At 42.5% G+C, this 22,454-nt stretch overlaps 2 protein-coding genes across 3 annotated transcripts in view; both read right to left on the bottom strand.

Moving 5' to 3' along the window:
* The window catches only part of VTA1 (vesicle trafficking 1), a 29,465-nt gene extending 22,490 nt beyond the window's left edge, over nt 1–6,975 (bottom strand). Inside the window, exon 1 of one of the 2 annotated variants that reach the window (XM_083733979.1) lies at nt 5,823–6,975. In XM_083733979.1, coding sequence (XP_083590105.1) covers nt 5,823–5,931 — 109 coding nt within the window. In that variant the 5' untranslated portion in view covers nt 5,932–6,975. Of the gene's footprint in view, nt 1–67; nt 3,000–5,822 lie in introns of those variants that run through there. The other variant, XM_083733980.1, reaches the window with a different exon arrangement.
* Nucleotides 6,976–12,255: 5,280 nt separating this feature from the next.
* Nucleotides 12,256–22,092, bottom strand: GJE1 (gap junction protein epsilon 1). The gene is made up of 3 exons (XM_083734073.1): nt 22,002–22,092; nt 14,747–14,929; nt 12,256–12,793 (listed from the first exon to the last, which is right to left on the bottom strand). The coding sequence occupies exons 1-3, from the start codon at nt 22,038–22,040 to the stop codon at nt 12,398–12,400; spliced, it is 618 nt and encodes a 205-aa protein (XP_083590199.1). The 5' UTR covers nt 22,041–22,092; the 3' UTR covers nt 12,256–12,397.
* Between the last annotated feature and the right edge of the window lie 362 nt (nt 22,093–22,454).

The raw sequence follows: 22,454 nt of genomic DNA, 5'->3' as shown, positions 1-22,454 counted from the left end.
AATTGCGCTTTGCGCATAAGTGCCAAATCACAACCCGCATGTGCGCAGACACGGGTTGTGAATGTGCATCCCGCATGGATCACGTTCGCAACCTGAGCGTCCACTGTAGTTTAAAATTCCAGCATTAGACAATAAAGCCTTAGTAAATATGACTGTCACCTGGCACTCAAAAGAAAATAAAGATGGCACCAGGTAAGTGAATTCCTAAGGTATGCCATAAATTGAAAAGGCCTTGTCTCTCATCACTGCCTTACTTCAGCTGCTGGGGTGGGGTTTAGACTTAGAGCATCATCTTTGATGTGATCTTGAAGTCAAGACGGGTTCATTTGAGAGCAGGCGAGGGTTATCTTTAAGGTACTTGTTCCCAAGCCATTCCTTTTAAACATTCCAAAACAATAGCATTTTAAGTAATGGTTACAAAACATGATTTTGTTTTTTGTTTTGAAGAAAAAACCCCCAACAATTAAGAAGTGCTTGCATACAAAACAAAGTATTGTACAAAATCAAAACACTGAAAATTGAAAAAAGCTTTAAAATACACATGCTTATTACTTAGGAAATAATAATAATAATAATAATAATAATAATAATAATAATAATAATAAATAATCAATCATCATCATCATCTTATAGCCAGCATATACTGTGCTTGCTTGCTCTCAGGCCATTCTTGGCTTCATTTAATGTTAAAACAAAGGTTACAGAATGTTTGTCAATCTAGTCATTCAACTGTGTTTCACTTGACTGTGTTCCAATATTGCGAGAGACATGAACACTTGGCAAGCGCATGTTCAAAAGCAAACAATATATATCTCAATTTGCTACTCAAGCACTGAAGTGGCAAGATTAAACATCTTAACTAGTATGCTCTGCATTAGTGACCAGCGGGTTAAAAAGAAATGTTATACAACAAACATTGTCAAACCCTTGTTTTGTCATGGTAATATTTTTTAATGAATTTATTAACATTAGTGTGTGTTAGCCACAGATTCGCTTTGACAAGTATTTGCAGCTTCCAAAACATACCCTTCATTGAAATCCTCATATTGGGAGTGCTTTGGAACAAGTGGCACAGCAGTCATGATCCTAGCAAGCAATCTAGGTTTGGCCAATGTCATAAAATTTGATTTTTAAGAACTAAGATCTCAAGATCTATGTGCTGCTTTAGTAATGTGCTGATACTGCCTACGTGTGGAAAGCTGTTTCAACTGCTGCTAAAGAGTTTACACACACTGAACACTAAAAGAAAGTCTGAGAGAAATCACAACAATCTGGATAGATTTTATCTTTTAACAGTTGGCTGACAAGTTCTTAAAACAGTTTATTTCCCAAATGAGCAAACATTGTTCTAGAGAATAAACATAAGTAATGAATAATGAAACAAATCTGATGCACACTTGTTCCTGGAGCATTTTCTGCCCTGCCGGGTTGGTGGTGCAGAGAAACATTTTCACAACTCACTGTAACTTAAAACCTGAAGTCATCAACTTATCAACTCCACACTGACTTTTAGGGTGAACTACATTGCACAAAAAATTGCCAAAAATGACAGCGCCTCCTGACAATCTCCTTCTGGAGGTCCCTCTCCAAAACATCTAATACAAGTTATGCAGTAACTTCAGACCATTACAATGCCTCTTTCTACATTCACACTCTACATCACTGGAGTCAGTTCCAGAGGCTAGGAAACAAAACGTAATGCCTTCAAGACACAGGGTACATACATTGAAACTCATAGGGGCTTTCATTTGTTTCTCCCGGATCCGTCCCCCTACATTCTTGAGGGATGGAGATCAAGTGACGCCCAAACAATGAGCACCCCCACCCAATATGTGAACACAAGCCCTTTCTGCGCACAATGGGTTTTCTCTATATCCTGTTACTTTATCTAATTAAGCACTAAACAACAATTTTTTAATCTCCCTGGCAATTAATTCAAGGGCTGAAGTTTACCATCACTTATTCTGGGTGACCTGCACATCTCTATAAATATATACTGAAAGAATGAGGAGCAGATGTGGCACAAAGAGATCAAATTGTCCTTTCACAAGCAGTGCAAGGAAGGTGGCATAATGATCTCTGAGAGAAACTGGAATTCACTTCATGTCCCACCATTCTATGACTGTAGGTACCAGTCTGCCAATGTCTGCCCTGGCCCCAATTAATTATATGCTGTTGAGGGACAGGGTAGTGTTTGAAACTGCATCAAATAACTTGCATATGCAGTTTGCAAGCTATGAACTATGAACTAAGAACATGCTGTTCTCTGAATACAGCAGCTTGTTTTACAACACATTTGAAAAGAACGAGTTATATGTGCTACTGTAAATGAAGTTTGCAAGTCTTCTATTCTAATTGATAAGGCGGACAGAAGTTAACTATACTTCAAAAAGCAACCATCTTCAGCTCTCCATCATACCTACAACTTCTATTCTCTATGCTGAACCCAAGAGAAAGCACAAGGCAAACCACAACTACTGACTGTAATGACTCATGATCTGAAAAATGATACACAGTCACTTGAAAAATCAGAAGGTCTGCTCTTGCGGCACTTACATTAAGCTAGGGGTGTCCAAACTTTTTTCAAAGACAGCCAGATTTGATGAAGTGAACATGCATTTTTTAGGATTGAAGTTGTTGAGGGGCCAGATTAAACCGACCGGCGGGCCAGATTAGGCCCCTGATATGGACTTTGGACATGCCTGCATTAAGCCAAGTGCTTTATTTTTACACAGAAAAAAACACCAATTTAATAAGTTCATTAGCAACAATGAATGGATGCTAATTACAAATATAATGTAAGGCAAGCTTGGCAGTGTCAGGGAGTACAGCTGTGTTTACTAAATAAAAGTAAAATAAGCACCCTAAGCTAGAACACTATCTAGGACATTATAACATTTTCCAAAGCCAAAATGTACATTTTCCTGTGCAAATTGTTCTGACTGAAGATTTTCCAGAAAACACTTATCACAAAGCTACAATTCCCATAGTTCCCTGTGAAGAGGGACTGATCATTAAACCATTTTGAGAATTGCAGCTCTGTGAGGAAATAGGGGTCTCCTAGCAACTCTCTGCACCCTTAACAAAACTGCAGTGCTATCAAAATACTTTAAGTATACAGTGTAAATGTGGCCACAGAATAATGGAGTCTAAACTGGTAGTAGCTAAGCAGGAAAAAGATCTTTGGGTTGCTGCTCAATGAAAATGTTGATTTGGTGGGTGGCAGCTATGAAAAAGGCAAAGCTTGGCTATAATTGCCCCCTCCCAGCAACCACCACTCAGGCTGCTTGGTTCTCCAGTTCAGTCCCACTTGTCTAGCAGCAAAAACTTGCACAACTGGTTTCAGGGTAAAGGCACTCTTTTCTCTATTTGCTCATCTTCTGATAGCCACTTCACTAGTTCTGAACAGCAGTAATTAATCACATGAATTGTGATCTGAGTATAAAACAATGGAAATATATTGCTATCAATTTAGTAGCTCTAACAATCAATCTGCACAGCCCTTAATCAAGTCACAGGGATATAATGGATTAGTATGAAAATTGTATTTTTACATTTCCACCTTCTGCAACCAGCTCATTTTTCTTCTATCATGTAGTGTTCTGAACAAAATTTGCTTTAGAAAAATTTCCTAGCACAGTGAACTCTCATATAATCTCTTAAAAAGTGGAAAGTATATAACATTGAACACAATGAGTACCATAGCACAATACCACCTCCTTTCCCATACAGCCCTAACCATTATAGCTACTGCAACCCCATACCTACTTAAGTGAGTAATCCTTGTCAAACTCAACTTCAAAGGAGACACATAAAGAATTCCACTATAAATATAATTTGAAGAACAGTGTAACTATAGTTAAGTATGCAATGGAACCAAGTTCTACAGTTCTGGAGCAGCCACTCAAAACAAAGTGGAAATATGAAGAATGTGCTGATCTTAGAAAATGTACTGAAATGCTGGGCAGGGATAGAGATGTAGTTTCCAGAAAATTTGAAGTAATGAAAAGAAGAACTCATTTTTTTCCAGGCGAAGTCCCCCCCCCCCCCCCGTAAAAGAAAATGCATATGCAGTACTTGCTTTCTTCTTGAAGCAAAGCTTACTTTACTATTTTAAGACCATGAAATGTATTATAACAATGTAAGACTGTACTGGTGCGTGTACTCAATTTTGGGGAAAAGTAACATATATGCTAACAGATACACCTGTTAGAGAAGGAGCTGCTAAACTCTAAAGCACTCAAACATATTTTTCCAGTTGAGCAAATGGGGTGGGTAGGAGGGGATTGAAGTTGAAAATAGAATCAATCAACTATCAAAAAACAAAGGAAATTTTTATTATCTTGGCTCTGAGATAGTATGCAGATTACGGTATTATCAAACAAAGCCTCAGAAACTCACATGAGATCTCAAGGACATCCCAGTGTCCTGGGTTCATCAAGTGTAGTTTGGGGGTGCTCCTGGCTCCAGTACTGTCACTGGAGGTATAGGTGGCTCCAGCTGTTCCTGGACAAGGAATGGCTGGCCACAGTTATTCACACCCTAGATAACTTCCTGGTTCATGTACTCATGTAGCCCATGCACTCCACATGGGGCTGCCCATGAAGACATGTCTGGAAACTGGTGCAGAATGCAGTGGCAAGGACACAAAGAGGAACCACTGGCTAGATGCACATTAAGGCAGTTTTAAAAAGATCTAGAATGATTGCCAGTTTGCTTCTGGCCCCAATTTGAGATGCTTGTTTATTATTATTATAATTTATTACATTTGCTGGTTGCTTTATACAAAATCTCAATGTGACTTAAGATAAAATATACACAAAAACAATTAAAACCCAGACAATTTTAAAACAGTGTACCACACAAAAACTCTACTATTCTTATCTAATGACACAATAAAAAGGAGAAGTCCTTTTTGAGCACTACCACAAAGGCACAGCTTAGTTACGAAAGGCCTGAGTGAATAAAGCTCCTGCAACCAATCGGAAGCCGCACCTTGGTTTTCAAATGGCTGGACAACCAAGGTACGACTGTACTCACAAACACACAATGAGAAGCACACAACCACTTTGCGTTTTAACACTTGTAGGCGCCTTAAGAGTGTTCAAAGTGTGTGTGTCCCCAATGACATCTGGATCAGCCCTGAAAGGGAGGGGAGGAAGAAAGAAAGACAACTGCTGATTCCCACCCAGGACCGGATTTAGGTTTGATGAGGCCCTAAGCTACTGAAGGTAAAGGGGCCCTTTATATATCCAGCTGTCCTTTGTCAACAACAAATTGTCACTGGTTTTTTTTTTTTTTTTTTGAGTTGAATATATGCTATATGGTAATTTATGGACCTAATAGGTATTTAAAGCCATTTGTACATAACAAAATATGTATTTTATCAAAGTAATTGTTGAACTGAAATACAATTAAGAAGTATATTAATAGTGAAATAATTATTAAGCTCTAACTTAAAATGATTTTTGATTCAAAAAAAACTTAATAATGCAAACACATTGGCATTTGTCAATAACAAAAGTTCTTTTAGAAACACAATTTACAAAAACTTATAATGTAGTCTCTAGAAACTTGTCTGGGGCTGTGAATTGTGGGTGGACCTTGAACCAAAAGCTTCTTCACTCAGGACGTCGCAGTGCACCCCCACCCCCACCCCTCGCGGCCACCCACCCTGCATTTAGACGGCAGGATGGGCGGGGTGGCTGCCACGTGACAAGGCGGAGGCGAGGGGTGTGACTCCCCCCAGGCCCCTCCCGCAGAGGCTGCGAGGTTCGAAGTGGGCGGGGCCCCACAGGGCCTTTTGAGGCCCCTCCACTTACAATAATAGGCCACCACAGGCTCCCGCTTGTCGAGCTCCTGCGCGGTTCTCAGGAAGTGCTGGATGGGCTTGAACTGCGGGGGGAGCGGCGGGAGGCCCGAGGCCGCCATAGCGCTATGGACTCAACCCAAAGCAGGTAGCTCGCTAGCGAAAACCACCAGCGCCGCCGCCGCCGTTACTACTAATCAACCTTTGTAAAGCCCAGTCAGTTCCGCTTCCGGCGCGGCGACACAAGTAGCGGGCCCGGCTCCGCTTCGCGCATGCGGACTGGGGCGGAACAACGCGAGACCCGCGCCGTGGCTGCAGCGACATCTCGCGAGCGGGCGAGCTGGAGCAAAGCAAAGGGGCTGCAGGAGGAGCTTCTGGAGAAACTTCCGGTTCCCCTTTGGTGCTTGACGGGAGTCACCATTTGCGGGGTCGAGAGACGGAGAAAGGAACGTGAAAGTCTAAAGAGGCGCTTGCGCTGCTTTTTTGTTGCAGCGCTTTGAATGATTACGTTCAATGCCATCAGAAGAGAAAGTGCGGCGGAAGAGGGACGGCTTAAATTCTCTCGCTGACATATTTTTTATACCTGATTGTTTTAATGACACGATATAGGGGTAACTGCCAGGTTCACCTTCGCGTTCTTGGGGAACACCCTATGCCAAAATGTTATGGGAGAGGCTCCAGGGCACGTTAAAGTTCGTGACAGGCTGACAGAAAGTAACAGGCACAGCATTTTCCCTATCTTTGAGATACAGCAGTGGGGAAAGCTGTAACTATGAAAGTAATATATCTTTTAATGCCCAGATGTCTTCTCAGCAGTTTACTTACTGAAATACTGCCTGAAATTTCTGTCAAAGGCACGACTGAACCCCAACATTGCGACTGTAAATGGCTAAGCCCATCCCAACAAGCACATTTGCTTAACGTGCACGCACACACCATGCCTTTAAAGCACATTTGAAAAAAAACATTATTTCCCTCAAAGGTGTGCACATGAAGCACCGGGGTGTGGGTGTGTTACTGCCCCCCTCTCAGGATCATCTGCCTTCAAGATGTCTTTCTTTGCCTGCATTTATGCTTTCTCTATGTATTTTGTACATGTTTCCAAAATACTATAAGTCTCTGAATGTGCGCTCATCTAAAGGAAACTTTATCCAATAAATGTTCCCCTTTAACTACTTGCATAAGTGGGAAACTTGGTCGGTCAGATCTGGTGAAGGGCCATAACCCAGTGGCAAACAAAATTTTGGTCCCAGGTTCAATCTCCAGGTAGGGTTGGGAGAGACCCCTGCCTGAAATCCCAGAGAGCCACTGCCAGTCGGTGTGTAGACAATACTGATCTAGATGAACCAAGAGTTTAACTCTGTATAAGACAGCTTCTGTTGTTCCTAATTTTGCTGGCCTTTTAAAGCCATGTGAGCTAATGGGCACCCTCCATCTTACCCATCAGTTGTTTGGGTTGTTAATTGATGCTCACAGGAGAAATTGTGCTAATGCTCACTTGGGGCTCTGTCAGGAGCCAGGACACCAGGGGCCTTTAGAAGGCTGCACTGCCTGCCTCCCAGGAAGAACATCAAGGCATGGGATAGACCAACTTGGCCCAAGTATTGGTTAGTAAAGAAGCAGCTGCTCCAACGCCTGTTTTCCTCTTTCTTCTTCCCTTCTTCTTTTTCCTTTTGTACCATATTAGAGTGGGAGCCTGGGGGTGGGGACTGTCTTATCTTTTAAAAGATGTACAGCACTCAGCAAATGTTGGACACCTTATTACAAATGTTAGATAATAATAAGTGTAAAGGGGTGAAGATGACAAGACTGCTGCAATGCAGTTGGATTGCAGCAGGTGGGAGGGTAACCATGAGAAATGCCACCCAAGAGTGGAGCATGTTGTCAGAGTTGACCACCTTTTTCTGATAAACTGGCAGATATTCAGCTGGTGTAGTTATTCTATGCAGGAATGGTAAACTTTTTACCTACTGAAAACCTGCCCATCATACACCTTTTTCTGGCAGAAGCTCTGCCAGGAGAAAAATGGCAGCACTACAAAGCAAAAAAGAAAAAAGAAAGAAAAGCTGCTTTTAAGCACTTCTTACGTTTTCTTTTCACACCATTAAACCCCTGTGGTTTTTGGTTGTTTGGTTTTGCAAGATAGGGGCAGGGCTACTGTGCCTCTGTGAAAGCACACATGCTGCTTTTCATGCAACTTGTTCAACCATGTGCAGAAATCAGGATGGATTTTGACATTCTCATACTTCACATTCTTATTTTCACTGAAATATGCAGTACAGGAATAGATTTCATTTAATATATTCACTCACACCATACTGTTATGCATAAAAAGTTTTATTGTACCTGAGATCATACATTAAATTGAAATAAAACAGCTTTTGTGTATACGTATAAACATGGATGGATAGATGATACAATAATACACACATAGCAATTGAACAAAATACATCAAACCATTTAAAGTAGGATTGTTAGATAATCCAGAAACAACAGCTGTCCAGTTCCTGTCACTTTAATAAGAGTGCAATCTGGAGAAATTACCCAGTGGTGCTTTTCATAGCATTACCCCTGTTCATGTCTTCAGATCAAGCTGGTTTTAAAAGAGTTGACAAACCACCCCTGTGGTGCAGCAATAAAACTGCTGCCACATTTGCAAACCTAAGCAGAGCCCAGTATGGTTTCAAATTGGGTGGGGGAACCACATGTTGAGACTCCTGCATTGATGGGGGTTGCACTAGAGGATCCACAGGATTTCTTCCAACTCTACATTTTTATTATTCTAAACCTAGTTTTCGTAACATGGTACTTGCATAAAATGTAACTCCTATCCACGTAGAAAGACAAAATATTCAACAATAGTAGAAACTGAATTAGAACATAGGATCACAAATGCTATATTTTTATCTATACAGGAAAGATCATTAGATATCAATCTTGCACTCCTTTTGTACCAACTAAAAACAGTGGAGCTGATTTTGTAATTGTGGATTAAAGGGTTACCTTTACAGATTATTCAGATGTCAGATAGGAGCCAGCACGGGGCAGCAGCTTGAAACTCGTGTTCAAATCCCCACTTGTCTCTGAAGTTCATTGCATGACTTTGGGCATATCATAATCTTTCTCATAATCTAACCTATAGGGTTTCGGAAAAGTGCCACTCTGAGCCCTTTGTATAAATAATGTTTCAGCTACTGATAATAACTTCTGGGAATTTCCCCTGAGTTTTGCAAAATAAGCTAACTTTCAAATCCCTTTCTTTTAAAGTCCCTTTCTTATCTTTTATTTTAAATTCTAAGTTATGTACATAGATTGTAAAGAGGACATGGACCCCCTACGCCAGTGATAGCCAAACTTGGCCCTCCAGCTGTTTTGAGACTACAACTTCCATCATCCCTAGCTAACAGGACCAGTGGTCAGCGATGATAGGAATTGTAGTCCCAAAACAGCTGGCGGGCCAAGTTTGGCCATCACTGCCCTACGCCATGTGTGTGGAATTTGGAGATGCTACCAAGTCCAGCTTTCTCTGTTACCTTCCTTCCAACCACTGCCTATCTTGCTTGCTTATGCAAACCAATAAGTACCTTTAATACTCCCTTTTTAAATTGTTTGTCTGTTGGCTTATAGAAAGACAACATGGTAGTGCAGATACTGGGAAGATGACTGCATATTGTTCATAGCTCCTGTGTGCATGCAGTTTGTTCTATGAACACTGCATTAAAAAAACCTGAACTCAGAAGCCGAGCTGCACATGGAGAAGCTTAGAATTGATAACTGAACAAGCAGAAGATACAACAGGGGCTGGAAGACAGAAAGAAGGCGTGAGAGTTACATCTCATGCTGAAGATGCACTTAGAGCAAGCATGCAAGTGCCTCATTCAAGGAAGGTTGTGCATTTGGCTTAAAGCTATGGATGTATTCTTAAGTTGAACACTGTCTGCCAGATGATGCACAACTGACCTGGTTGTGTCCAAGTTGTGCATGGGTACAGCTGAGCGTGGCAATTTTTTGGTTTGTCCTCGGATTTCTTCCATGCTTTGCTGTCTATTTGTAGGAAAGGGGGGAGGGGGCGGAACAAATTACATTATATATCATGGTTATTTTTTTTAGTCTGCAATGTAACATATTTCAGCCATGGTCCCTCTTTAATTCAAGGTGACTTGAAGGCTGAATTTCGCTTATTCTGTAAATTCCATATTAGATGGCAAATCTTACAAGTGCTGTCTGTGATGCGCACTCCAGTTTGTGGCAATAATTGCACTTAGTATACATGGATTAGGCTTGTAGGAATACCGCACACAGGACACAATGAGTTTGGGAGATGCTTTTTCTGACCACACAGAAAGGCCCTAAATTTAACATTTGGCCCATAAAAGAATCATTTTGAGATTATTTACTTTGCAGGTGATTAAAAAAATTCCTTAATTACTGCTGAACTGTATTCAGGTAAGGCCCAAAGGCTTTTGCTTGAGAATTCTGTGGCTCTCAGTATTGTAAGTAGCAACCTTTCTCTGTGAATACTTCAAAAACTCTTGATGACAGTAATAAATCAAGAAGCAGAATGGAAAGTTAGCATGTCCAGTGAATTGCCCAAGGTCACATGTCAGGAAAATGGCAGAAGTGTTTAACCTTATTTGAAACTAGAACAATTGGCATGACAGTATTACATTGCTCTGTCCATCAGGCTAATAACCTATGCTGATATAAAACACAAACGGGTGTTTTATGCCATTATTTCTGCTTATCTACAGGAAATACTGCATAAGGTCTCTTTCTCCCCACCATAGATAATTTTCTGTGCATAAAATATCTCTGGCAAGTTACTATACAAGCAAGGAATATAAAACATTTGGAGTGAAGAACATTTATCAAAGTCTTATATTAAAGTTAAGCAAGTGTTAAGGCATGAAAAATTGAATAAGGTTAGCGATCTGTCTCACAACTGTGGTTTTAAAGGCACATTACAAGTGGTAAATAGCGCAGATAAGTTTACTTTGTACAGAAACAACACATAATTAAAGCAATTATTATACAGTGAAGTCTCAATATTCATCACTGATGGTAGTTAGAGCAACACAAAATGCTTCTGGTTTGTTTATTGTTCTGTCTTTGAGTATTAATTGTTAGTTCGTTTGACTTGGGGGTTAACAAAAAAAGTTTTTGACTGCTCCCCTGGGTTACCATGATGCCAAAAATGTTCATGACCCCCTCCCTGGCCTGTACTAATTAGTTTTCTTTTTACTGACTGTTCGCCTAGGTCACTATCTGGGGTACTGTGTTGTCAAAAGTTTTAGGGCTCCCAAGGCCTCACAATTTCCCATAAAAATATTTTAATTTAGTTTTTTACTGACCAATTCCACAGGTGCTCTGCTTTGATACTTTATTGTCAGAAGCTTTTTGTGACCCTTTCCCGAGACCTCCAAAATATCTCCTAAAAATTGGCCACATCCACTTTTGCACTTTGGTCACTCTCTTTTTTGCATGCAGTCCCCAGAAGACTGGCCATGGGTCACTGTGGCCACCCCCAGCTTAAATGGTCACATGCAAAACATGGGATTTCCCCTTAATTGTAGAAAACACAGGGTGTTAGCCAATATAGATTTCATATATTTTAAATAGATTTTTCCCCTCACTAATTTGCCTTAATCCCTATAAAAGAATGTGTTCTACATTGCCTTTCCAGAATCAGTCAGGTTATAGATGTATGATTTTCACTGTGTGATTCAAATCCACAGATTGCCAACCCTTTCAGGGCACATTTAGATTTTTGAGTGAGTGCCATGCACACCCCTCCCTCTGGCCACTTCCAGTCAAATGAATCTAAACCTTTAAAAGCGCTTAGAGCTGAAAGGGGAAGTGGGAAAGAGTGTCACTCTTCCAACTTCCTCCTTCAGCTCTATGGTTTTTCAAGGGGAAAAGGGGTAACCACTGCATGACCAAGAGGGCATATGGAGGGGATGCAGTTCAGAGGCTTCATTGTCGCCAGGGGGAGACCTCAAGGGCACCATTACATCCACATGCATCCACGTCCGAAACATCCACAGTCACAATATTATACCTGTTTACTTGGGAGCAAATCCTACTGAGTTCCATGACACTTAGTTCCAGATAAGTATTCTTAGACAAGGGAGTAAGCCCAGCAGGGTTTCACATGCTATAGGTTAAGGTGCTGCATACTTTCTCTCTCTCTCTCTCTCTCTCTCTCTCTCTCTCTCTCTCTGTGTGTGTGTGTGTGTGTGTGTGATATATACACCATATTTTTCCGTGTATAAGACTAGGTTTTCCTCCCTAAAATATAATATCCAATGGTGGGGGTGTCTTATACATGGGGGCCATCTCCCCCCATTTTCTTAAATCGGAGTCCCCCAAAATAGATGGGAAAATATGGTATGTAAAATTTATGAGTAAAAAAAAGTCATAATGAAGAATTCCCTGTAGAGGTTTGCTGATATTTAAATACATATTTTTAAGATGCAACTTGACTTTGTTATTTAAAGAAAGTTAATTTTGTTTCAAATGGATAACTCTGCTCTTTGTACAAAAAATGTTATGATAAACAAATAGAAATAATTCATTATAACACTGAAGTTACTGACTATTCAAGAAGCCCAACCTTCTACACAAGATCTCAAAAATCTCTGCAATACACAACATAATAGTAATCACAGTAAATGTGTACATAGCAATAAGGAAGATAGTCTTTTCAAAGTGTTCTGGTACCATGCATCTGGTAATATTAAACTTTTTATCAAGGGCTCCTGCATCACATCTGTAGAGTGGATTCACTTGGAAACCAAAGAGCTGACTCTGAAGCCAAAAGGCCACAACTTCAAGGATGATCCTTAACAGAACAGAAAGAATATAAAAAACGGTGTAGGCAGGTCTTTGGAGGATATCTTCCTGAGCGATGCTTTTACATGCAGCATAAAGGTGGAAAATGGCTCCAGGTACCAGTACGGTCACTAGCTGTAAAGCCCAGAATACCTAAAGTATAGCAGAAACTTGGCTGTCAAATCATTTATCACTATATTGTGCTACCTGATAACAGACATCAACCAGAATGTCTTGTGACTGCTTTTCTTTATCAGAGGACATAGATAATCTTAAAATACTACTTTAAAAATAGCATTCATATGAAAAATCACTGTTATCCTTTGCTCCAAAGGTTAGTTTCACAGTTCATTAACTTTTTCCTTTCAGCTGGTTCATTACTATTTGATGTTTATCAATTTAATGATAAAACCAAAAGGAAACTGCTAGTTTTCTGACTTTCTACCATTGGAAACTCCCTTCCACGTGTTGCAGAAGATTCTGTGTCATGTTCCGGGACAGATATTTAATTCAGGCAAGGACAGCTGGCAATACTTTTTGAACCACTTCTGTTGCCTATGGAATGAAGCATGTACCAAATAACACACCCTATAGTCTCCGAGGACCTCATGTTGCTGGGAAAATTGGTAGTGGTTGATAAGTCACCACCACACCTTCTCATTAAAGAGTCACTGTTAAGCTTCCTAAAAACTAAGGGCACAACCCTATATTCATGATAAGTCAACTGAGAGGCTACAGAATATGGCAGATGTGCTGGCATAGTGGTGGGTTGCTCTGTGAGTCAGTTTTAATGCAGTATATTTTAGCACTTGCATGATTGATTTTGTTCGTATACATACTTCATTTGTTGCTTTCATATACCAGTTTCTTCTATTAATTTACTTTTCCATGCTTGGCTTTGCCTCCATTTCAGTGACCTTCATGTGAGGCAGAGTGAATGCCTCAAAGCAGGCATAGGCAATCTTGGCCCTCCAGATGTTCTGGGACACAACTCCCATCATCCCTGACCACTGGTCCTGTTAACTAGGGATGATGGGAGTTGTAGTCCCAAAACATCTGGAGGGCCGAATTTGCCTATGCCTGCCTCAAAGTTTCAGTTCCTGGCATGTCCAGGAAGGGCTGGGGAAGATTCGCTGCCTGAAACACTGGAAGGTCTCTGCTAGTCAATGCCAACAATACTGAGCTAGGTAGACCAATTTTCTGATTTAGTATAAGGCAGCTCCTATGTCCCTTAGCTTCTTTTGTGTTGTTTTCTTGATTGTAAGCTCTTTGGAGCATGGATTTGTCTTCTGATTTTGGAAAGCACAGTGCACATGGATGTTATTATACTAACAACAAGCACTTGCCCAGCTTTGGGAAGGAGGCAGGAGGACTCTAGGACCCTGTCAGAGCTTGCACTCCTCCTTCCCGGAGCCAGGGAAGTGCTGATCAGTCTCCTTGAGAAGGCGTCTTTTTCGGCTGTGTGTCCAGTGCTCCCACACTTGTACTGCCCTAAATCTGCCTCTCACAGAGCATATGTAAACATCTGAGCTAAGATGTAGAGAACAGTGCAAAGAAAGGGTCAGTTTCAGCAGACAAAACAGGTGTGTACCCCTGCTCATTCCCATTCTTCCTACTCAGGAGCATTCAGAAAATGCAATGAAAGTTGAGAATTTAAGAACAGACAAAACACAGCACATGGTTAAACTATGGAATTTGCTACCCCCAGATGCAGTGATGGCCACAAAGTTGGATAGATTTAAAAGAGACTTAAGACAAATGTGTAGCTGGTAAGGCCGTCAGTGGCTCCAATTCTGAAGGCAATATGCCTCTGAATACCAGTTGCTGGTGATCACAAATGGGAAACTGCTTTTGCATTCATGTTCTGCTTGTGGGTATTCTGATTGGCCATTCTGAGAACAGGAAGTTGGATTGGATAGGCCTTTATGCTGGTCTAGCATGTCACCACTTATGCTCTCAGTTGCCTGCCTGCAGTCTGAAGTAGCACTGCTCAAAATGCTACCATCTCAGCCTACAACTTCATTCGGTGCCCTTAAATCTTTCAGGGACATTTTGACTAATGTCATAGGCTACATCCTACCTTTTACAAGAGAAAAGAAGACTTACCGGTGGGGTTATAGGTCTGAATTGGTTGTAACAAAATAGATTAATATCCCTCTTGTCTGGCTCACAGCTGAAGTGTAAGGCTTCATTGCCGTAGACAGCAAAACCCAAAACACCAAGGAAAAACATTCGGACTGAGCCAAAGAAGAGTGTGTGGAATTGACCGACCACTGTTGGAGGCCTAAGCTGTAAATAATCACATGGAGGTTAAGTAGGAAAGAACGGGGAGCAGGGAGGAATCAAAAGCATTAGTAGTATTCAAGATGTATCTTAATAATGTGTGTGTGTATATATATATATATATATATATATATATATATATATATATGCTTTCGTAGATTTTCACGGGTACAGGAATGCAGGTTTTGGTGTCCTCGGGTGTCTTCCCGTGTAAAAGTTGGGGTGTCTAGGCGACGTTTCGACGAGGTCTCACTCGTCATCTTCAGGCTGGTGCTTTCGGCTTCTTGTTACTGGAACAGAGCGGGATCTCAATGTTTGAGTTCCTATAAATACTGTAGAGGGGGTGTGGTGTCTAGCCTCCAATGTTCTGGGCAGAGAGGAAGTTCCCAGGCTAGTGTGCCTTTTCTTCTTTTGTTCCTTAATTACTTGAGAGATACCTTGAGTGATTTCTTGAGTGATATCCTGAGTACCACTTAGGTGGGTCATTAGGTGTGGATTAGTTGCTAAAATCTTTGTGTCTTGACCTCTTGAACTTTGTGAAGAGTTTTCCTGAGAAGATGGCTGTATTGCACTTAGTTGTGCTTTGGCTTGGCTTCGTGTATAGGGGCGAGCTGTGGTTTTGTGGCTTGTGTCAGCCAGATCTGTGTAGGGATTGCAGGGGGGTGCAGCATCCGGAGGTGCCACCATGGATTGGCTACTGGATGGTGTCAGTAATTCATCTGTGGAGAGGGTCTGGGTTTGGGTCTGGTGTGGTTGATTGGTGTTGGCGTTCTGTGTGCCTCTGGATCTGGTGTCAGTTTTTGTGGAGAGGGCTAATTTCCAGATGTCTGGCAAGCGGGATGTGTCGTCACGCTTGTTCATGTTGTGAGGGTGTTTCTCTATCTCGATGGCTTCCATGATTATTCTCTTGTGGTGATGTTCCGTGTTAAAGAGCAATTTGGAATCTGCAAAATTAATTTCGTGTCCTGTTTCTTTCATGTGTTGGAAAAGAGAGGAAGTTTTTTCTTCTTTTTTGACGGCATTCTTGTGTTCTGCGATACGTGCATTTATTCGTCTGTTTGTTTGTCCAATGTACGTGGCTGGGCAGACTTTGCAGGGTATTTCATAGATCCCTTGGTTTTCCAACTGGATTTTATCCTTGGGGTTTCTGAGGATATTGGCTATTTTTTGGTTGGTGCAAAAGGCTGTTTTGATATTGTGTTTATGGAGGATTTTGCTAATTTTATCTGTAGTGCCCTTGATATAAGGAAGGAGGGCCATGCCATTGTTTTCTTCTGTGTCTTGGTTTTTGGGGGGTGTTTCCTTTTGGATTAGCTTCGTAATCCTGTTTTGCTGGTATCCATTGGCAATTAACACATTTGAGAGATTCTGTAACTCAGTTGTCAAGTGGTCTTTGTCAGCCAGGCGTTTGGTTCTGGAGATGAGAGTCTTGGCTACGGAGTTTATTTGTGCAGGGTGGTGGTGTGATTGTGCATGTAAGTAGCGGTTGGTGTGTGTTTTTTTCCGGTAGATAGTGTGTCCTAGGGAGCCATCAGGTTTTTTGTAGATTAGGACGTCAAGGAAGGGAAGTTGGTTGTTGGCTTCTATTTCCATAGTGAATTGTATTTTGGGGTGTAAGTTGTTGAGATGTGTGAGGAAGCTATCCAGTTTTTCCTTCCCGTGTGGCCAAATTACAAAGGTGTCGTCAACATATCTGAGCCAAAGTTTGGGTTTGTGTTCTGACTTGTCTAAAGCATTGGTTTCAAAGTGTTCCATGTACAGGTTTGCGATGACCGGTGAGAGGGGTGATCCCATAGGTGCTCCTTCTATCTGTTTGTATCTTTGTCCATTGTGGATGAAGTACGTGTTGGTTAGGCAGTGGTTGGTCAGGTCCAAGATGTATTCGGGGGGATTGTATTTGTTTTGAATAGCTGTCAAGGCTTCATTAATGGGCACTTGTGTGAAGAGAGATACAACATCGAAGCTCACAAGTAGGTCATTAGGATGTAGGTTTTGCTTCTTTATTGTTTCTATGAACTGGAAGGAGTTTGGTACGTGTGAAGAGATGGATTCTGCATAGGGCTGAAGTTGCTTGGCGAGAAATTTAGCGAGATTTTGTAGAGGTGAGCCTATGGAGCTGACTATTGGTCTGAGTGGTGTTCCTTCTTTGTGTATCTTGGGGAGGCCGTAGAGTTTGGGGCATCTGGATGATTTTTCTCTGGGGATGATTCTTAGCTGGATTTCTTCACTGATAGGAGAGGCTTTTATTTTGGATTTGGTGGTTTTTTCCAGATAGGTGGTGGGATCTGTTTTTATAGGTTTGTAGGCAGGATCTTGGAGTAGCTTTGATAGTTTTGCTTGGTAGTCCGATGTGTTCATCACCACTGTGGCATTACCTTTGTCTGCTGGGAGAATGATTATGTTGTTGTCTTTCCTCAGGTTGGTGAGTGCTTTCTGTTCTTCTTTGTGTAAATTGCTTCTGGGTGGTTTGCTGGAGCAGAGGATGTTGGTGACTTCAAGTCTGATTTTATTGGCTTCATCTGGGTTGAATTTGGTTAGGCTAGCTTCGACTCCGCATATGATGTTTTCCGTGGGGATGCGTCTCGGGGCGACTGCAAAGTTGAAACCTTTGGAGAGTACTTTGGTTTCAGTTGTGGTGAGGATCCTGTCTGATATGTTATGTACTGTTTGTTTCATGGGTTGCTGTGGAGGGTGGCCGGGCTTCTGGCGTTTCTCTAGTTTGTGGAGTTTGTTGGTGTGTGTGTCTGTCTTATGTGAGGTCTCCGTTTCAGCTCTCCAGACGGCTAGTTGTTTGCATTTGTCCCAGAGTGCAGGGTGGATTTTGTTACATTTGTTACATCCTAATGACCTACTTGTGAGCTTCGATGTTGCATCTCTCTTCACACAAGTGCCCATTAATGAAGCCTTGACAGCTATTCAAAACAAATACAATCCCCCCGAATACATCTTGGACCTGACCAACCACTGCCTAACCAACACGTACTTCATCCACAATGGACAAAGATACAAACAGATAGAAGGAGCACCTATGGGATCACCCCTCTCACCGGTCATCGCAAACCTGTACATGGAACACTTTGAAACCAATGCTTTAGACAAGTCAGAACACAAACCCAAACTTTGGCTCAGATATGTTGACGACACCTTTGTAATTTGGCCACACGGGAAGGAAAAACTGGATAGCTTCCTCACACATCTCAACAACTTACACCCCAAAATACAATTCACTATGGAAATAGAAGCCAACAACCAACTTCCCTTCCTTGACGTCCTAATCTACAAAAAACCTGATGGCTCCCTAGGACACACTATCTACCGGAAAAAAACACACACCAACCGCTACTTACATGCACAATCACACCACCACCCTGCACAAATAAACTCCGTAGCCAAGACTCTCATCTCCAGAACCAAACGCCTGGCTGACAAAGACCACTTGACAACTGAGTTACAGAATCTCTCAAATGTGTTAATTGCCAATGGATACCAGCAAAACAGGATTACGAAGCTAATCCAAAAGGAAACACCCCCCAAAAACCAAGACACAGAAGAAAACAATGGCATGGCCCTCCTTCCTTATATCAAGGGCACTACAGATAAAATTAGCAAAATCCTCCATAAACACAATATCAAAACAGCCTTTTGCACCAACCAAAAAATAGCCAATATCCTCAGAAACCCCAAGGATAAAATCCAGTTGGAAAACCAAGGGATCTATGAAATACCCTGCAAAGTCTGCCCAGCCACGTACATTGGACAAACAAACAGACGAATAAATGCACGTATCGCAGAACACAAGAATGCCGTCAAAAAAGAAGAAAAAACTTCCTCTCTTTTCCAACACATGAAAGAAACAGGACACGAAATTAATTTTGCAGATTCCAAATTGCTCTTTAACACGGAACATCACCACAAGAGAATAATCATGGAAGCCATCGAGATAGAGAAACACCCTCACAACATGAACAAGCGTGACGACACATCCCGCTTGCCAGACATCTGGAAATTAGCCCTCTCCACAAAAACTGACACCAGATCCAGAGGCACACAGAACGCCAACACCAATCAACCACACCAGACCCAAACCCAGACCCTCTCCACAGATGAATTACTGACACCATCCAGTAGCCAATCCATGGTGGCACCTCCGGATGCTGCACCCCCCTGCAATCCCTACACAGATCTGGCTGACACAAGCCACAAAACCACAGCTCGCCCCTATACACGAAGCCAAGCCAAAGCACAACTAAGTGCAATACAGCCATCTTCTCAGGAAAACTCTTCACAAAGTTCAAGAGGTCAAGACACAAAGACTTTAGCAACTAATCCACACCTAATGACCCACCTAAGTGGTACTCAGGATATCACTCAAGAAATCACTCAAGGTATCTCTCAAGTAATTAAGGAACAAAAGAAGAAAAGGCACACTAGCCTGGGAACTTCCTCTCTGCCCAGAACATTGGAGGCTAGACACCACACCCCCTCTACAGTATTTATAGGAACTCAAACATTGAGATCCCGCTCTGTTCCAGTAACAAGAAGCCGAAAGCACCAGCCTGAAGATGACGAGTGAGACCTCGTCGAAACGTCGCCTAGACACCCCAACTTTTACACGGGAAGACACCCGAGGACACCAAAACCTGCATATATATATATATATATAGTTCAGAATTGCAGACACTTTCTGCACACCCTTCACCAAACATTAATCTGAAAGCTCTGTTGTACTGCATAACTGAGTCAGTGAGTAAACACATTGTCAGTTTCATTGACTCAAGTCAATCTAAGGCCAGCATTGATTTGAAGGGGGCATTTCCACATAAGAGGTGACGTCTGAAGAGCCCCTCTTACAGTAAATATCAACTGATTTTCTCTTCCAATCACAGTCCCTCTCTGACTGCATCAGATGCCTATTGGGAGGCTTTTTTTGGACCCTGGCCAACACACGTACCGTCATGCTATAGAAGGCTCCCTTCACAGAGATTTCATCTAAGGGATTATTTTATAAAGCTTCCCCTCCCCCTCCAGTAACCTGTGACTCATCACTCCGGGGACAACACCTATGTACTCCAGATCCATCATTTTCTTATTCCAGTATGCAACTTCAGAAACTGGCAATCTTCATACATCAAGCTGTTCCACACATACAGACCAGCCATACAGGTTCCCATACGGTGTTTCACATACAGTTCTGATCACTTACTGATGCAACAAATACGATGGTATCATTAAAATCAACTCTTATTTAGTCTTACAAGTAATGTCAGCTTATATGCAGCATTTGTAAGACTTGCTGCAGAGCAAGAGGAAAATGCTAGTAATAAAACATGCTTTCTCTGAAGAAAAATGCCATTTTGTATGCTGGGGATGTTGTTTTGAACCTCTGTAGTTCATAAATTGTTTGCGACCAACCCTGAAAACCTGTCCTCATAATGAGATTATTATTCTTTCTCTAGTACTTCTTATCCCATCCATACTTACACATCCTTCATAGAAGTTCTTGATGTAATTTAAAGACATGTCTTGTAAGATGTTCTCCTAGTGCAATTGTGGTATAATCCCTACGCCTCATTGCCAATTTGCTGTCCTCAGGCTCATTCTGATGCTATTACTCTCTCCTGACCTTTCCTATGAAAAACTCTTGTCACTGCACAATTATAATTTTTTTTTTTATCTCTGGGGCCCCAATTAACCTTACACTTTCAGGGAGGGAGAAGAAAAGGCCCAAACAAAGGCTGTGTACATGTGGCCTGCCCAATAATCCCCACTGAACGTTGTCAGCAAAAACCTTCACCCAAACCCCATAAACTAGCAGCCGGCGACACAATAGGATGGAGAACGTGCAACTGGCCACGGAATCCCCTTGTTGTGCTAGAAACACATGACCCTCCTGGCTTGGCTCCTAGGGCCTGTCCAGACTCCTGCTTTGCCCACCGTTAATGTAACATAGCAGAAACAGCAGGAGCTGGTGCAGTGCCCTGAGAAAGAGATAGCCCGGGAGAGTCATTATTTAATTTTCAAGCAGACTTTATTTTGGGCTGGTGCCACCCGCACTGTTCCTGAAAGCACCCCATGTGCACTGGCAAATGCTGGCTGAGCAGACAGACTCATTTGGAAGAGCTCCAGAAGACAGAAGAAAAAAGCCTCCAGAAACTACATTTGCCTTGCAACATATTCTGGGCAAAATTAAGTTTGAGGATGAAAACGTCTCAGCTAGTATTGGTGGTAGTAGTAGTAGTAGTAGTATTGAATTGTTATTATTAATATTAAATGTATTAGCTTCCTCCCCACCCACCCCATTACAGGCAACTTACCATATGAAAGATTAGTAATGTGGGATGCCATGAGGATTGTAGTTTGAAACGAATTTCAAGCAACAGGGAAAGCAATTCCCCCAGCCCTCTGTGACTTGCCAGGATTCCTTTTCAAACATCTCCACCTCCCAGGTGGCATCATGTTCTGTAAACCTCAACATGGTTCTTGAGATCTATGACCATCTCCCCTCATTACCAAACCGAATACACCACTGAAGATTACTTGTATGCTGCTTTGATAGGACAACTTTCCTGAAAGCTGGTGGGAAGGCCAAACAGGCAGCAGGCCTTCTTGGTGGAACGCCCTCCCATCAGATGTCAAGGAAATAAACAACTATCTGACTTTTAGAAGACATCTGAAGGCAGCCCTGTTTAGGGAAGTTTTTAAGGTTTGATGTTGTGTTGCTTTATTATTTATTATTATTATTATTATTCTGTTGGGAGCTGCCAGGAGTGGCTGGGGAAACCCAGCCAGATGGACAGGGTATAAACAAACAAACAAACAAACAAATAAATAAATAATAAACGTCGCCTTAGCTCCCTTTCCTACATTGACCCTGCTCGGATCTTGGTCTTCCCTCCCTCCATCGAGGCCTCAGCTCACACAGGACCTCACAGCAAACTCTCCTGAGCCCTCTTTGCTCTCTGTCGGGCGGAGGCCGCCCAGTCCAGCTTCCCTGCCCGGGCTACTTCCCTTTCCCCTTCCGCCCCTGGAAGCGAAACCTCGGAAGCAGGGAGGACAAGAGGAGACGCGAGATACGCACCAGCCGCAGCCCCGGCGTGGCATTGTTGGGGGGCCCCATCCAGGCGCCTGCCTGCTGCTCCGCGGCGACCGTCCGGGGAGGCGCGTCGCGATCATCCTGGAGGGGAAATGCGCTCCTGCCCGAGCAGAGAGCTCCAGGGGCGGCTATCCCCCGCCCAGAGGAAGCGAGCCGGAGAGGGAGGAGGGAGATCCAGCCTGGCAGCCGTCCAGGCCGGAGGATCCCGCCGCCCAGCGCGTGGCTTTGGCTCTCCTGGGGCGCTCATAGTTGCGCAGCCGAACCCAGACGACTCAAGAAGGAAGCGCGCGTCTCTCACGACACTTTCATCAAGAGCCAGCTCCCCAATTCCAGATGGGCACGAAAGGGGAGGTCAAAGCTCCCAAATGGATCTGTTAGGACAGCCTTCGCCAGCCGGGCTCCCTCCGGATATAGACGAACTAGAAATCCCAGCAAGCC

The sequence above is a fragment of the Podarcis gaigeae genome (genome assembly GCF_964106915.1).
Source record: "Podarcis gaigeae genome assembly, chromosome: 3".
In the NCBI taxonomy this organism is placed as follows: domain Eukaryota; kingdom Metazoa; phylum Chordata; class Lepidosauria; order Squamata; family Lacertidae; genus Podarcis; species Podarcis gaigeae.
Note: the sequence above shows the minus strand (reverse complement) of the source record. Positions and strands in the feature narration are given on the sequence as shown.